Source organism: Sceloporus occidentalis, unplaced genomic scaffold (genome assembly GCF_023333645.1).
Source record: "Sceloporus occidentalis isolate IW3139 unplaced genomic scaffold, rSceOcc1.0.p SCAF_31, whole genome shotgun sequence".
NCBI classification, from domain to species: domain Eukaryota; kingdom Metazoa; phylum Chordata; class Lepidosauria; order Squamata; family Phrynosomatidae; genus Sceloporus; species Sceloporus occidentalis.
This window is the reverse complement of record NW_028317011.1, coordinates 910,334-927,016: the sequence shown is the minus strand read 5'-3', so window position 1 is coordinate 927,016 and position 16,683 is coordinate 910,334. Positions and strand designations below refer to the sequence as shown.

At 39.6% G+C, this 16,683-nt stretch overlaps 1 protein-coding gene across 1 annotated transcript in view; it reads right to left on the bottom strand.

Moving 5' to 3' along the window:
- Positions 1–16,683, bottom strand: part of LOC149298667 (S phase cyclin A-associated protein in the endoplasmic reticulum-like) — a 118,932-nt gene that overhangs the window by 23,877 nt on the left and 78,372 nt on the right. Inside the window, exons 22-23 of the mRNA XM_089487033.1 lie at positions 5,521–5,636; positions 1,134–1,257 (exon numbers count right to left, since the gene is read on the bottom strand). Of these exons, the coding sequence (XP_089343159.1) occupies positions 1,134–1,257; positions 5,521–5,636 (240 nt within the window). The remainder of the gene's footprint in view (positions 1–1,133; positions 1,258–5,520; positions 5,637–16,683) is intronic.

The following is a 16,683-nucleotide window of genomic DNA, read 5'->3' as shown; positions in this document are numbered from 1 at the left end:
CAACCCCATCCAGCCAGCATTATCAAGATGGAAAGTCCTTAACAAGGTATCAATGGACTTTGAATCTAATTTTGAAGCATTCATTATAATGTAACTATCTGCATTTAAAAAAAAAAAAGATCACAGGAGCACATAACAGACAATATACAAAACTGACAATAACATTAACACATGTTACGATATGCTGGCGCATAGGATGAAGAGGGTCCTCTCTTGTGAGCTTGAAATGCAGTACAATCTACTATTCAATGAAAAAAAATCAAGCAATGCTCCAAGTTGGTTTATTTCCATACGGAGGAGTAGAAGTTTAGCGATTTGCACAGAACAGTCTCGGCAGACACCAGGTCAGTGCAGGAACAGCTCCCAAAAGTTTATTGCTAATCAGGAACTCCCTACTCATTAAGATCTTATTGAAATATTGTAAGCGTACCTTTGTCCTACTTTTTCTCCAAAAGTGAAATATGACCGTGCTATCTATACATGCCAAAGACTATCAAAAGCTCTTTACACTAAAATGTAATGAATGTTTCACAGAGCCCACCTAAACATGCACAGACATTAAAATGGAAATGTCCCCAAACAGTCCGAATTCCGCCTTAATCAAACAATGTAATATAAATTATTCAAAGCACATACATAACTTTTCAATTAACAAAACTGCTTGGCTCGGGGACAGATTTGAACACCAGGTTTTAAGACAAATGCAATATCTGAATTTCTTATGATAATGAAGTCCTGATGAATTAGGAATGAAATATGAAATGAAATATTCAGTAAGGTTTGTAAATAAGGATCATCACAGCAGACAGTGTTCAGGTGTCCTTTAGTTAGACTACTTTTTGTATATATGGAGAAATAGATTTGCCGGATAAAAGTCTATTTAAAAAGGTGAACGACATTTTAAGCTCACTGCAAGTTCTTTTAAGGGAAAAGTAGAACAATCACTGTATTGTATAGCTTATCACACCAATACATATGATTTCTGTAGAATGTTGTTGTCATATAACATAAAACTGTGATTTTTTTATTTGCATAAAAGCCACCATTTGCTTAATCCGTTTCTTTATTACTGCAGAGTCGCAACAATCCAACAGACCCCCTGTTTATATCCCTACTAACTCTTCCCGACTTACCGCTAGCTGCTGTATCAAAAGTTCAAGTAGAAACGTGATTTTGCTGCTGAGCAGGACATACGTGCAATTCTCTGGGCAGTTACCGCAGCTCAAAGTGTAGATATTTACAGCGCTGCAAAGAGATCTGCAAAACAAAAAATAGGCTGTTTGGTTTATCCAGAGATGACACAAAATAGAAGAGGCATGGGGTGACTAACCACTGGCCGCATGGGACATATACAGTACACGACACCACCAAATCAAATCTGTAACGTAACGTAACTTCACTGATATCCCCTCAACAGATCTACAGACCATCAGCTGGGTAGTTGAACCTTATCCCATGCTGCCAATACACCAAATTTCTAACATATGTACATTTGTTACATTGTGTAACATCTGTTTTATACTCACAATTTTAAATCCTCTCTTTTGCCAAGTTAGAAATATGTTGGGGTGCAGTCTAGACCCCAAATTGTATTCTTGGTTTTTTAAATAAGGGTATTACTCGTTACTAGGTTCCTGAGATTTCAAGTGTAAAATGAAGAGATGTCAACTGAAGCAAAAATATAATGGGAACATATGTAAATACATTAGGTTCCTTTCAACGCTCTTTCCCAACATCTCCTTCCCCATCCCTTTTCCCACAGCTTCACTTCTTGTTTTCCGCACCATCTGTCTTCTTCACTGATTTGCTGCGTTACCCTGGCCTCCTAGAGCACTTCTGCATCAGGGCAGCACCTTGGCTTACACCACGGGGACAATCTCCACCCGGGGAACAGGCTGTTCACATGATGTGTGCCAAGGCGCCACCTTGATGCGGAAGTGCTCCGGGAGGCCAGGTTCACACAGCGGATCCTCACAGAAAAAAGAAGAATGAAGGCGCTGAGAACACAAAGAAGAAGTAGAAGCGGAGTAGAGGACAAAGGAGAAAAGGGGAGAACAAGAGACGGACATGTAGAGACACAGAGACAGTAGGTGGGACATTGAAAGAGAGAGTGTTTCTTTAGTTGCTGCCATAACACTATTAGGGATGATGGTGAAAATTAACAAACAATTTTGTATATTCAGGAACTGAGTACACGGGAGGACCGCTAGCACACGCAAGTAAGACAATAGATTAAGGTATCAGTTAATTGGCATCTTCAGAGCTGTGTGTTAATTTGTAACACCATGAAGAAAGGCAAACTGTCAGAAAAATCAAAGAAAAATAAACAAATAACATGCAGTGGTAGGCAAATAGGCACTTCTATGTACAAAATACAAAACCGCACAACCCCACTTAAGTCTGTGTTTAATCATCAACAGAATTACAAAAAGGTTGATGACAGATTTCTCTTGGATGTATCCAGAAATGGTCATGGTAACTGGCAAGTCTAGTTAGGGTTATATTTGGGACAGGGGGGATAAAAGAGAAAGTTAAATCAATATAGACAATATAGGACAGTGGCTCAAACAGAAGCAAATAATTAAATTCATTTCACATTTCTGTTTCCTGGCATTAGGATACAGCTACAAATATTAAGAACTATATTTTAGATATAATGTGACCTGCGCTATATGAGATGAGAGCTTCCTGTGAAGGGCTGGACCCACAATGAAAGAATGAACACTGCCCCTCAAATCTTGAGCCTGAATTTGGGCAGACATCGAGGCTTATATGTATTTATTGGTAAGTGCCTGGCAGAGACAGAAGGTATAAAGGAGTGACCATTTAAGACATAGAGCTTCTGGTCCCTTACAGCAGATTGTCCCCTCTTCAGGCACGTGCTAAGGCGGGTGTTACGTGCCCCTGTGGTGGTAGGGAGGAGAGTAGGAGATGTATTGAAGACACAGTCCTAAGTGTGAGTTAAGGAGGGAAGGGGAGGCCACGCATCTGTCTTACTGTATGGACCTAGAGTGTGTGTAAGTATATAGTGTTAGCATGTGGGTAGCTGTCAGCACATGGTGTAAGACTATTTGTATGGTGTATGGTGTTAAGAGTGTCAGAAGGAGGCAGTGGTGTAAGGGAGAGGAGGGAGATAGTGTGTGTATATATGTGTGTAAGTGAGTGATATTAGAGTGAGTGTTTTAGGTTTTTTTTGGGGGGGGGGCACAGTGCCACTATCCCTAGGCTTACCCCACATTCCCATAATCCAAATACGTCAGAATTTACTCCTCTCTATATCAACTAAAAATAAACACAGGAAAGGGGAAAAGTAATGTAGAGAGATAAAGGAAAGAGTTAAATGGGTTCAGGGGTGTACTAGTGTTACCCCTCATTACGGAACAAGGTCTAGTCATGGATATCTCAGCTCTGCACTGTGAATTCCTATGAGCAACCTTTAAACACATTTTGTATCAGCTTTATATGTGAGGGATCACCCTTCTGTTAATTATAACTCCCTGATTACAAAGAGCTTGCAATGTTAGTCTATACTCATTGGGATTTGTTGATAAACCATTGCATGATTATTACACAAGTTGTTAAATAATCTTATCCAACCAAACACAATTAAAGGTTTAAAAGTGTGAAAACAGGTGCAATTCAACTATGTCCACCTGAGGGGATATCACTTGAAAAACGTTTATGGCAAAAATGAAAACATTAATGTAAAAACATTAGATTGCTTAACATTAGATTAACATCATAATAAACAATGCAAGTAGTGGTGCCTAGAGCTGGAAACACTGAATTAAAAGATAATATTCAGTTTGGTTTAATATTAAGTAGTTTATGAGAAAGAAAAAAATCCCCTTAATTGATTTTTTTGGATGTTTGCCAAAAACTTGCTATAAAGGGTCAATGTAAGAATTCTGTCAATGCGTATTAATACATGGTAGCAAGTTGCAAATTAACATGCTTTTCATGTGGTTAGTTCTAATGATTTAAGTAGGGAAGTAAAAAAAAAAAAAAAAGAGTAACAGTAAAAAAAACAGGGTTTTAAAAATAACTTTTGCGATGCTGGCACAGCTAACCTTTAATAATATTGTTTATTTATTTTATCTTTAGGGAGACAGGATCAGCCTTTTGGATCTGAATACCCTCTTTTTTATATTTGTCGTCATTAATTTGGACATACTTGCTGTGATTAGTTCACAATAAAAATGGTTTTAAAAAAACCCCAACTTTGTAATGCTGACACATTAGAATATGAATGAAATCCAGGCTACCCCTGCACTACACACACACACTAATATGTATTGCATGGCAATACTGGTACATAGTAAATTTTATCTGGCAACAAGAGGACTCTTACCTTGAACCGAAAAATGTAAAAGTATGATTTTAAGTCATTAGTTTACAAAGGCAATATTATTTCTTATGCTGAAACTAGGAGTGAATGGATATATATATATATACACACATACAAACATACATACACATATATCGATCTATCTATCTATAAATCTTTCTGGCAGCCACGGAGTTAACAGTGATGTCAGTAAATAAAGATGCTGAGGTATAAATATCTATGTGACCCAGGTGCCTTTCTCCGCCTCCCCATCTGGCCATGCAGTCCCTCCACCATCTGGCCCAGGCACTCTATGTCACACAGCTCTTGTGTGACGGAATAAATACTCTTCATAAATCAGATGCCTACAGACAGCACGTGTACTTGAGATGGAAGGAGAACTGGTTGAATAAGTGGGTAACTTAACGTATGTTCTGCAAGTCAAGTAGCTGGGGGCTAGACCTCTCTATGCATTTGCAGGAGGAAAGAAAGCATATGATGACTTGAGAACACGTTTCTTGAGTTGGTGTACAAACATCTATGCACTACACAATGCAGATGTAGAAGGTGTAACTGGCTTATTGTGAGGGAGCTATGGTCGATGCTCCTCCAGCACAGGTCTCTAGTAAGTTTGGAATTTCAGCCTGAGACTCAACCCAAATGTCAGAAGAAAGACTGGGACTGTTAGAAGGAAGCTCAGAAACGTCAACATAAACCAACTCTAATTGGCGCTTTTCATTACAGATTTAGGTCACTCAAATCAGCTGGTTATAAATCCCTTATAAATGAACAGACGTGTGCATGGACAGTAAAAATTATTGGAAGGCAAAGTTAACAAAGGAAATATCTATTTATGTTAAAGTGCTATGCATTTGGAAAGGGGCAGATATACACCTTGTTTAGCACTATTCATTGAAGTAAAGAAAGTTTACCTTAATGACTACAAATTTAGTGAAACCTGAGCAATTTTAATGAGATAACAAACAATGACAATATTTGTTTTTTAAGGTAGATTTTTTTTTGACAAGATTATATGGGTCGAATTGTATCTGCAGCCATAATGTATACTCCTATGTTTCTACTACAATAAACATACTGGGAAAAGTTTTTGTAATACATGCAATCAAGGGGTCATCCATTCTGTTCAGATGTCAATTGCAGACAATATATCCCTGTGATCACTGGTACCTTACTTGAATGGCAGACGGGTGGCCGGACATGAGTTGCATACTGGGGTTGCTGTCTGCAAAATCTGTTCTAGGACAGAAAGTCCACCTGCTGCCCGGAATGCTATCTGATCAGCCACGTTCTGTGGGAAAAGGAGGAGAAAAACAGGAGAACTCAGCTCATCCGTAACCGAGAATCATATATTAAAACTTGGGAAACACACAATAAAATATCAGATGCAGACCCTGCTTGCCCCCTTGCTTTCAGTCTGTAAAGTGATAAAATGTCCTGGGCTCCACAGATATAAACTAGAATAAAAGAAGTAATCGTTCCTGCGTTTTCTTTTTTTTTTTTTTACGCATAATAGATGGTGAGTCTGTTACTCGGCTGTGTTTAATCAAGAGATTCTGGAAGATGCCCCAGGACACTATGCATTGTTATATTGTGTCAACAGATGTGTCGGTCATTCTAAAAAGTAACATAATCTACTAAGTAAGTTGCTTTTTCTATGTCCAACACCTGCTACAGTTTGCCATTAAAGACCATCCCACACAAGTATCCCTGAGGGTGGATTTCTGCTATTCAAGGAAAGATAGGCCTTCCAGTAATTAGTCACAGTAAAGAAAAGCCAGAACCGCCATGAATGATGATAATAATAATAATAAATAAATAAAGGTTTACAGATATTTAGGGAAAACTGATCCAGAAAGATCTTGTTCTGCTTTACGAAAAGATAAAACTAGGCATTCTTAGACTGCTGGTATGGGAACACAGATCATTTTATTTCCGTATTCTGGTAGGAGAAAGGCACATTCACCCAAATCACGCTGCTAGCACTTGTGCTGGATATAAGACCACAGTCTAGTAGAGAAAACATCAGAATGGATGGATCTGCTGACAAAAATTAACTAAATGCTTTCCTTTGCTTGTTAGCTGCTTGCAAAGGTATTGATTACTGAAGCTATTTGTTTCCCTTTGAAGGGTTGAATTACACTTTTTTTGCCATTAATGTCATGTGAAAAATGCATATATTTTTTGTTTTCATTTGATCCCAGAACACATTATGACGGCAACCCTTAGAAAAACCAAATAGAAGTCCTGTTTAGTAGTCCTTGGAGAGAAACATTTTATAGCTGCGCGTCTTCAAAGCAGAAAACGGGAGTACTGGGCAATGTGACAATGTGCGAGCAGATGAAAGGGAAAGGAATTGGGATTTAAACTATTTATTGCCCAATCACATGAGGTTTTTGTTTCCAAATAAAAAAGAAAAAGTTCTACTGCTCTATACCACTCAGCAAGGTAACGTTGCTGCTTTTCCATTGCTTTCCCCCGGTAATCCGCACACACAGAATTTACAGTTATGCTGTCAGCGGTGTCCAAATAGAAGTCCAAATTACTGTGCGGGAAACAAAGATATATAAGTGGCTAAGTGTTAATGTACACGTAATGTCACTGCCTGGGCTAACACTTAACAACTGCAACTGGGATGACTGCACTGCAATAAAGGGTTTTATCCTATATAGTAGATACAACTGCTACACTGTGACTGCAGATAAGAGAAGGCACCACTGAAACCCGATGTTATACTTAGTTACAAATAATGAAGATATAATTAGTCTGGCTTTGCAAATGGCTCGGATATTGTGCGCTGGTTTTATTATCAGTTAGGGCATAGAAATGGTGCAAAACACTATAAGGGATATTAGGTAAAGGTTAGCTACTTCGGTGTTGGTGCTCCATAAATAAATAATGATATTACTATTATTACTTATATTTGGAGTATAAACAGAAGATTTTCATGTATTGGCATCTGTGTTTCTTTTTTTTTTTTGCAGTTCACAAAAGACTATATTTCCCAGAATGGTCACCAGCTCCCTAGATGTTGCAGAACGTCCTTCACAAAGTACAGACAAATGCTAGCATCTCGGTTGCTGTGGGTTACCATTCTGATGAAGCCAAGTTTGTTAACAACTGCCATCATAAAATGTTGGCCAGGGTGTATGAAAGCTGCATTTTCCAGCAGCCAGTGTGCCATACATTGGCAAACAGCGCTTATTTCTCAGATTAAGTATAGTATTGACTGGCCATGTGATATTGATGTCTCATGGTCAGTGTTAGAATGTATTCAAAATGTATGTGTGTGGCACAGACCTGTCTCAACTGACTAATGGCTCTTTACCTCCATGAACTGTAGTTTGACTGACAGAGGACTAATCGGATTAGCAGTCCTCTTCCAGAAATACAGCGGGGATGGGGGTGGGGGCTAGAAGACACATAACATGAACTATGCTGCACATTGATCCTTCCAATTATGTAGACAAATAACTATTACCCTGGCTAATGAAAGGAGCAACAGCTGTTAAGGTGGAGATGCTCTCTTGATGGGTCAGGGCAGCTTTGTACTTGACTCATGCTGCCCACTGTGTATGTCTGAGGAGGGGCTGTCTCAGCCTTTTACAAACCTACGGGTAAGACCTGCCTATGTAAAGGTAATAACCTTTTAGGAGCGGTCACGCGTATGAAATGCAGTAAAAATGACTGGATCCATTTTTAGTGTTTTAGAATGGATTCATTCATGGACAATGGGCTATATCTCCCACAATGCCTGCCCTGAGGTATGCCTTCTCTGCTTTAAATCCAGGCAACGCTCAGTAACCTATTCATAGGCAACCTTCTGTACAAGCCTCTGCTAACAAGGCTAAGCGTTCCTACCACCCTACAAGTACCCAGTACGCTTCTCAAAGCATTGTTTAAACACTCGCAGTAACTAGGATTTGTTACTTTCAACATTTTGACATAGAATCACAGGGATGGACAAATATAACTAAATCTATTTAGCTGTAAATACATTTTTAAAAAGAGTAAAATGCATAGATGGATCTGCCAAAAAACAAAATAGACAAATCACATAAATCTTGTTATATGGACTATCTAAGCACAATGCTATGCAATTTAGAACTTTTCCATCAATGCCTTCATTGTCAGACCGATGCTTAGAATTCCAAATAACTTTTGCTGTTACCTCTTCCGACTGGATGGGTATATATCTATCTATCTATCTATCTATATATATCTATATCTATATATATATATATCACTCAGTACCCGACAGCTTATATTATGACATAAGGTAGGATAAGTCAAGATCAAGATTCCATATAAGCTCAATTTATTTTAAGCAAAACTCCATAGCAGTTATTCAAGGTCCATGTTTTCATCTATGATATTACTTTCTGAGGTCATTTTGATTACAGGGTATTTCACCCCAATATGTTTTATCATCTCTGAGATAAGGTTTAAATCATATTGTCTCATTTCTCAGTAATGGGATAATAGTCAAGTAGCATACTTGTCACATCATATATAGCTGCATGGGAACCTTTACCTAATTACAGTCGAGGCAGCTGCTGAGATTTAATTAGATGCCACGCACAGAGAGTTGGCAACATTTTAATTGGCTAGTTGATACTTATCCTCATCTAGCCAGGAACGCTGCGACTGCTATTCCTCCTATATTTTCTTTAATATCAATGGCATACCTATTTGAATTAACTTGTATGAGTTTCAGCAGCAACCGTCACTTTAATGGAAGCTATGATTTCTACCTAAATATGGATTTATAGCCTGATGATCACGTCAAGATTTATGGTCTACAATTGGAATGCGGCAGAATTTTCTTTCAGATCAGGGCAAATAATATTATACAGAATGTTAGCATTACAAGAATCTGACCCCAAATCAAGAAATCTAACCCCTCTTAAATCTGATCATTTAAATGCTGAACAGAACTGATACCGTTGTAATAATTCACTGACTACGGGGAATCTCCTAGAGATTTGCGGCTAAGAGAATGGCTGAATTAGATTACTATCAGGAGATGTTCCTAAACATTAGCACCAAGGCTGAGTCATTTCTACCTTGCTCTGATCAATTTCGTGCCTGAATGTGGGTAGACATGAATATTTCAACACAAGCAGGCTACTATAACATCTACTCGCAAAACCAAATGCCCGAAGCTCTTAAAATCATTTATTAATATTTACTGTAAACAGACAGGCAATCAGAGTGAGGTCTGAACCCACACAAAAAAAGAAAACTTTAGACTGAAATCTGAGATTCTTTAACAGCACTTCAAAAGGGGGGGGGGGGGCATTTATATTTTTCCAGACATGTTTAACCTTTTGAGTGCCGGGGGGTAAGACATTTTCCTCCATGATACATTACCATGGTAGAAAGCAGCCATGTCTGCAGCCACACTACAATAGGGTACTTATTTCTCCACAACTGATAAAAGCGATCACAGAGAGGGGACCATACAGGGGACATCCTGGGTCCATGTTACCAACCATGTACCACACAGGTGATAGACATTGTTTGGGTTCATGTTTGAGGGCTCCCAATGCACTCATCCTGGCTCCAGAGTTCAGAAGTAAACAGAATTTCTAATCTTTCTTTTTTTTTTAAATGCAAAAATATATAACACTTGTTTAGAAAAGAAGGGTGCAGTGATCTTTTAGATCTTCACTAGAATGCTTTCCTTAAAAATATCAATTGAGCAAAGTAATTAACATATAAGTAACACTACCTTTAATATATTTTATGGAAGCTAAAATCTTATTTCCATCCAAGGCTGAGGTAGCTTAACAATATTAATAGAATTGGGCTGATGCTATGTATCTCATATGATACTGTCAGACAGCAATATATATAAGATAACTTTACATCCTTATTTATTGTCACTATCAACACTGGTGAATGGTTTCATGCACATTAAAATAATAATACATTATTCAGGTATAATGACAAGTAGTTTTTAATAACAGTGATAAGGACCTCAGACCATTTGTTCTAAATTCCGTATGGATGGCTTTATACGATGACTTTGTCTTCAGTCATCAGAAAACTTTTTCGTTCTTTCCTGATGCAGGAGTCAAACGTCAAATGTGTTATATAATAAGCACCAGACAATTCTGAAACCAATGGAATCCTCTACTGATTTTGTACACTAGTTACACATTAGGCCTAGAGGAAAAAAGAGGCCAAAGAGATTACAAACAGAAAAGAACATTATAAGAACTCTATGCAAACATTATAGTTAGCAGCTAAACCTAGCTCATGAATTTGAAAGTCTCAGAACTCTCTGTGGACTTAAAAGGTATCGATACAAAGGAGATATAGGGAAATATTATAGAAACAGTAAGACAAGTTGGACTAAGTGGTTTTATTAAGCAAAAGGGGGAATTATATGGTGGGCACTGGGCACTCAAACCCCTTTAATTCCCCAAAATATCCCCCAAAATTTGAAGGACCCATTTTTATTATATTACATGTACGCACACACTCAATATGGGGCCAGTGTAAGACTATTACATTACTTCTGGATCTGGCCCTCTAGTGGAAGATCACTGATACAAAGGACTCCAACTTCTCTTACAAAGAGCATTATATCATATCAGTGCCTCTAAACACTGTACTTGTAAACAAGACTTGTTCTATTGGTTTTATGCATTCAACTGTTGTCCATAATGACAGTTTAATGGCATATTATTGATAACTGTTGTCCAATTATAAGCAAAGCAGAAAAAAATTAAAACATGTTTTACACTACAGAAGATTTTCATGTTAAGCTTTTCATGTTAATTACTGCATCAAGGTAAAACGTTGGCACAAATGGGTTTTTGGTGGATTTGCACATTAAGGGTGCCAGGTAAAACCAATATGCGGGTGCTTCAAAGCTCTGTGTACCGCTGTGAGGCAAATACACTTGGACAGAGGAGAAGATTAGAGATAACAGAAACCGTGCCCTTGGTGGACAGAGCAGGAGCAGCACATGTTGCTTATCTTATGCCAGGAAGGTGCATTAACCTAGGTCCTTCTGACCTAGGATGAAACAGAAAACATGAAAAAGTCACCAAAAAAGAAGGGAACCAGTTTAGTGGAAACGTGGAATGGGTGCTTGGAATACATGCCTCATTGATCTTTTACTGCACAGCATTTTGTTTGCAATGCAGTCACATATTGTACCTGTATTATACCTTAAATAAGATTGGAGCAGTGGCCAGTATGTTCCATAGCTTTAAGCTAATGTCAAGATCAATGGCAAGACAGAGACTTCACTGAAATATCAGGGGGAAAGGGCCCTACTCATAAAATTCAGGTCTACAAGGGGATGAAACAGTTCAGAAATCCAGAAGCCAGAAGCACTCTATATTACGTGGACATGTATTCCTGAGCAAAGGGCCTGGATGGGAAGGATATAATAAGCAAAACATGGCGAACACTGCAGTATTTAGCGGTGACAGCATCAGTATTAGAACATTAGAATCACAGATGTATGCACATGCATATATATGTATACACTATATGGACAAAAGTATTGGGACACATGGCCATTACACCAACAGGGAATTTTAGGATACTTCATTCTGAATACTTAAATATTAATAAGTAGTTGGTCCCCCTTTGCAACTATAATAGCTTCTACTCTTCTGGGAAGGCTTTCCATAAGATTTTGTAGTGTTTCTGTGAAACTTTTTGCCGATCCATTGGGAGGTCAGACACCTTTTGTAGTTGCCAGGCACTTGATTTTATTATTTCCAGTTTCAAAATTTGCAATAATACCGGTATATGCTCAGATTGGATTGGCCTATTCTAATATTCTATAAATTCACCATATCCCCTTCTGCTTTTCTTGACACACAGAGCCCAGCTGACTCCAAACCAAGATCAAAATGTCAGGTCAGATCCGATTAAAAGCCCTTTTAATCTTCTTTTCCAGCATAAACGATGTTATCCAATATGTGCTAATCTATTTTCTGTACCAAACCTGGCTAAGCTGCCAGCACGTTGTTCAATCCACTTAGAAACCATGTCAGGGAACAGTTTAGCCTCATTCTAACAAAGCCTAACTTAAATCTCCCTGGTTACGGGGTTAGATCATTTTTTGAAATCGATGCTCATTAATACTACATAAAGCTACATACTGTTATACATTATGTAATATGACCTTGAATAAATAAATATATGATGTCCAACTCACCCCAATTCTCTTATTGTTATAAACCTGCTGACCAAATCACTTTACTTCATGATAATGTATCAATTACAGCCGCTATCATGTTTATTATTCTTATATTGGAGATAAGGATCTAGATACATGAATGAATGAGTGTGTGTGAATGATTGACTAAGTATCTGTGAATGAATGATTATGTGTGAAAGAGTGGATGAATGAGTATGTGTGTGATAGCATGGATGTGTAAGTGGGAGGTAAGACGGCACAGGCAGGCTGATTGGGGGCAAAGATGGCACAGGCAGGCTGATTGGGGCAAAGATGGCACAGGCAGGCTGATTGGGGCAAAGATGGCACAGGCAGGCTGATTGGGGCAAAGATGGCACAGGCAGGCTGACTGGGGCAAAGATGGCGCAGGCAAGTTGATTGGGGCAAATATGGCACAGGCAGGTAGTTTTGGGGCAAATGTGGCACAGGCAGGTTGTTTTGGGGCAAATGTGGCACAGGCAGGTTGTTTTGGGGCAAATATGGCAGAGGCAGGTTGTTTTGGGGCAAATATGGCACAGGCAGGTTGTTTTGGGGCAAAGAGGGCAAGTCCTATGTGTCCAATCTGGGTGCTGGGCATGTCCCGTGGATGCAATCTGGTGCTGGGGCAAGTCCTATGTGTGCAATTGGTGCCGGGCTGGCCTTTGGAGTTTGCAAACTGTGATCTATGTCTGCAATTTAGGGTTTTCATGCATTATTTATTTGATCTATACCAGGGGCTTCCAACATGCGGCCCGCGGGATCTCGAGGTGCAGCCCGAGTGAGATCGGCAGCCAGGATCACAAGAGCCCTGCTGCTTACTTGTGGGAGGGTCTATTCTCTGCTCCAGTCCTGCCTCCTCTGTGGGGAGAACGAGGGAGGCCGCGCCCCCTGCTGAATTCTGTGATCGGCATTGAGAGAGCTGTAGTGCAGGTAAGGGGGTGGGGGAGGGTGTTTGAATGAGTATGCCTGATTGGGGGAACGAATCTGTGAATGAATGAATTTGTGTGTGTGTGAAAGCATGGATGTGTAAGTGCTGGAACCTAGGCATGATGGGACTGTGATTGCTGTTAACAATCCCACTCCTATCATGCCAAGTCAGCCAGTACATGCTGAAACCTGGCTAGCTGCCCCCTTGTGTATTGATGCTGCCAGCAGTATGGGGTCTGCACTTACAGCCACCCTGTACCAGCATGTACTGGCTGACTTGGGATGATAGGAGTGTGATTGCTAACTGCTAACAGCAATCACAGTTCCATCATGCCTAGGTTCCAGCATTTACTGGTTGCCCGGGTATAAAAAGAGCGTGTTTGCTGTTAGCAATCACACTCCTATCATGCCAAGTCATATTGTTGATTTTTTTTGGCCAATTGTGGTGTGTTACTTTTAAAAAATACAATGCCCAGCCAACCAGTACATGCTGGAATCTGGGTATGCCTGAGATTGCTGTTAACAATCATAATATATAATTTTTTGTACAATTTTGGTGTGTAACTTACTTTTATTAAAAGTGTGTGGGGGGTCATTTTCAGTTTCGGCTAAGTGAACCCTGAATTTTCGGTTTTGGTCCAGAATTTTCATTTTAGTGCATCGCTAAAATAAATAGAACTATTTTATTTTTACTTATCCAGAATCCTGAATTTGTAGTCACAAAACTTTCTAGGCCCAGAAATCAGTGAGAGGAAAAGTAAAGGTTTTGTGTCATTTACTTTTTTTTAATCTGCATATCTTATTAAAGGCCATATTTTCTCACAGTGAAAAATGAGTGCGGCCCGCGCACGTATACAATTCTGATGAAGTGGCCCACTGCAGAAAAAACTTGGACGCCCCTGATCTATACCTTCAATGCTGTGTTTGGTTGTGATTTTTCAGTTGATATATACCTGCAAGGCAGACTGCACTGACTTTGACAGTCTCCTACTAATCTGTAGAGTCAGTACGGCAAGTATTTATTTTATTTATTTTGTTTTTTTGGTGTTGGAGTGGAGGGCGTGATTGTATGCCGTGGAATGGGGGGGGGGGGTCAAGCAAATCATTGTCCAGGATTCAATTAATATTAAAGATGACCCTGGACAGGGCTCTGCTCTATCTACCTAGAGTTGATAAAAGTATTTGTATGGCAAGCTGACTGCTGTCATGCTGTCAAGTAAGTTCCTGTTCTCATATTACTCAGTAAAATGACTGATCACTTCCACTAAACCCTTAACATAACTCTGTTATAACTACTGATACATTTATATTTGCAATTTACTTTTTCCATCACTCCTAAACATCCCTCATGTCACTGATCTAAGAAGACATATAATAATAGTCACAATTAGATTACATTGTGCTACAGATTAGGTATAACATGCACAATAATAAAGATGGGGTTAATGGTTTTGAAGTAGAAAAAAACAGGTCGGTCATTAGGGCACAAACTGAATTATAGCAAACAATATACTTGAAGAAAAGAAGCAAGACAGGATCAGAGTCCAGCACCTTGTACAGGCCAGCCACCAGGGGAGCAAGTATGAGAGCAGCGAGGAGATGAATTATGGGAAACAGTTGTAGGAGCAGTTAAAGAACACATTAGTCAATGTATTTTACTGCCTTGTATGAATGTTCGAGTCACAGTTTCATGACTTGCGCTATAATGGGTTTTGCTGGACAAAGACAATTTCATAACAAAACCCACACATATACTATATGGACAAAAGTATTGGCACACCTGATCATTACACAAACAGGGACTTTTATGACAATGCATTCTAAATACACAGACATTAATATGTAGTTGCCCCCCCCCCCCTGCAGCTATAACAGCTTCCACTCTTCTTGGAAGGCTTTCCACAGTGCTTCTGTGGGATGTTTTGCCCATTCATCCAGTAGAGCATTTGTGTCAGGAGTCTTGGCTGTCAGGAGTCTTGGGGACATACCAAGACATTTTAGACAATGCTATCTTCCAACATTGCAGGAACAGTTTAGGAAAGGCCCTTTTTTTTCCAAGCATGACTGTGGCCCAGTGCAAAAAGCAAGGTCCATAAAGACATGGTTGGATGAGTCTGGGGTGCAAGAACTTGACTGGCACAGAGCCCTGACATCAACCCCTTCGAACAGCTTTGGGATGAACTGGAACGGAGATTGGTGCTTGCATAGCCCTGCTTTTATTATCTATACTGTGATGTTTGCCTCCTCTGGGCTATGAAACTGGTAATGCACTGATTGAAAAGGGATAGTAAGCAGTCTCCTGTGTACCTCGATTATGATGCAGCTCATAAAGCAGTCCATTTAGTAAGTGAAAAGCTATTGTCCTGCACTCTCCTCTCCCCTGGGAACTTTCTGCATCTGATCTCCACAAGCAAGGGAAATATACAATGCATCCGGCCCATATACTGTCCTGCTCACTTGTGCCAACTACTAACAGTACCCCAGGGAAATTCAATTAAAAGTGTCAACTGCACTCCCTCTCGTCAACGGATCACACCATCAGGGCTCTTCCTCCCGCCCCCCACTAACAAGAGAGTTAATGCCCACTTACAGGAATGACCCTGTGCAGACACAGACGTACACAGATAAATCTATCTGCAGGAAACCTATTGATCAGGAACTTCGGAGATGGGCGACTCCTTGTAATGTAGAGGAATATTTTTTAAGCAACTATACACTCAAATAACAAAAGCAATTTCCAACCACAATAAACTGCCACTGCAGCCAATTAAACTGAGTAAAACTGCCACATACTACTGAATGTGATAGAGAATGTAATGGGTTGCGGGGGAATTCTCTCCCTCTGTGTTTTCAGTACACATGGATACATCTGGTAGCCCAAAGTGCAACAAGGGGGTTAAATTAATTAACCCCTTCTCAACTGGCACATCTTCAGAAAAGAGGTTGAAGCAAATGTTACAACAATCACAAATAAAATGCTTCTCAGAGTAAGCAAGACCGCCTGAACTACAACTGAAAGATGTATTGACAGCTCTTGTGTCGTTGATGCCTGGACCAGTGAACTGAATGGATAGACATGGCCCATTAGCACCTTCAGTACCATGGACAAGGAATGCGATATGCAAGACTACCAGCAGTGACTGGTGCCAGGTGCCACCCTCTTCATTCACATTACATTTCTATAGCGCCAGAAGATTCCGTAGCACTGTTAAAATCAGTGGGA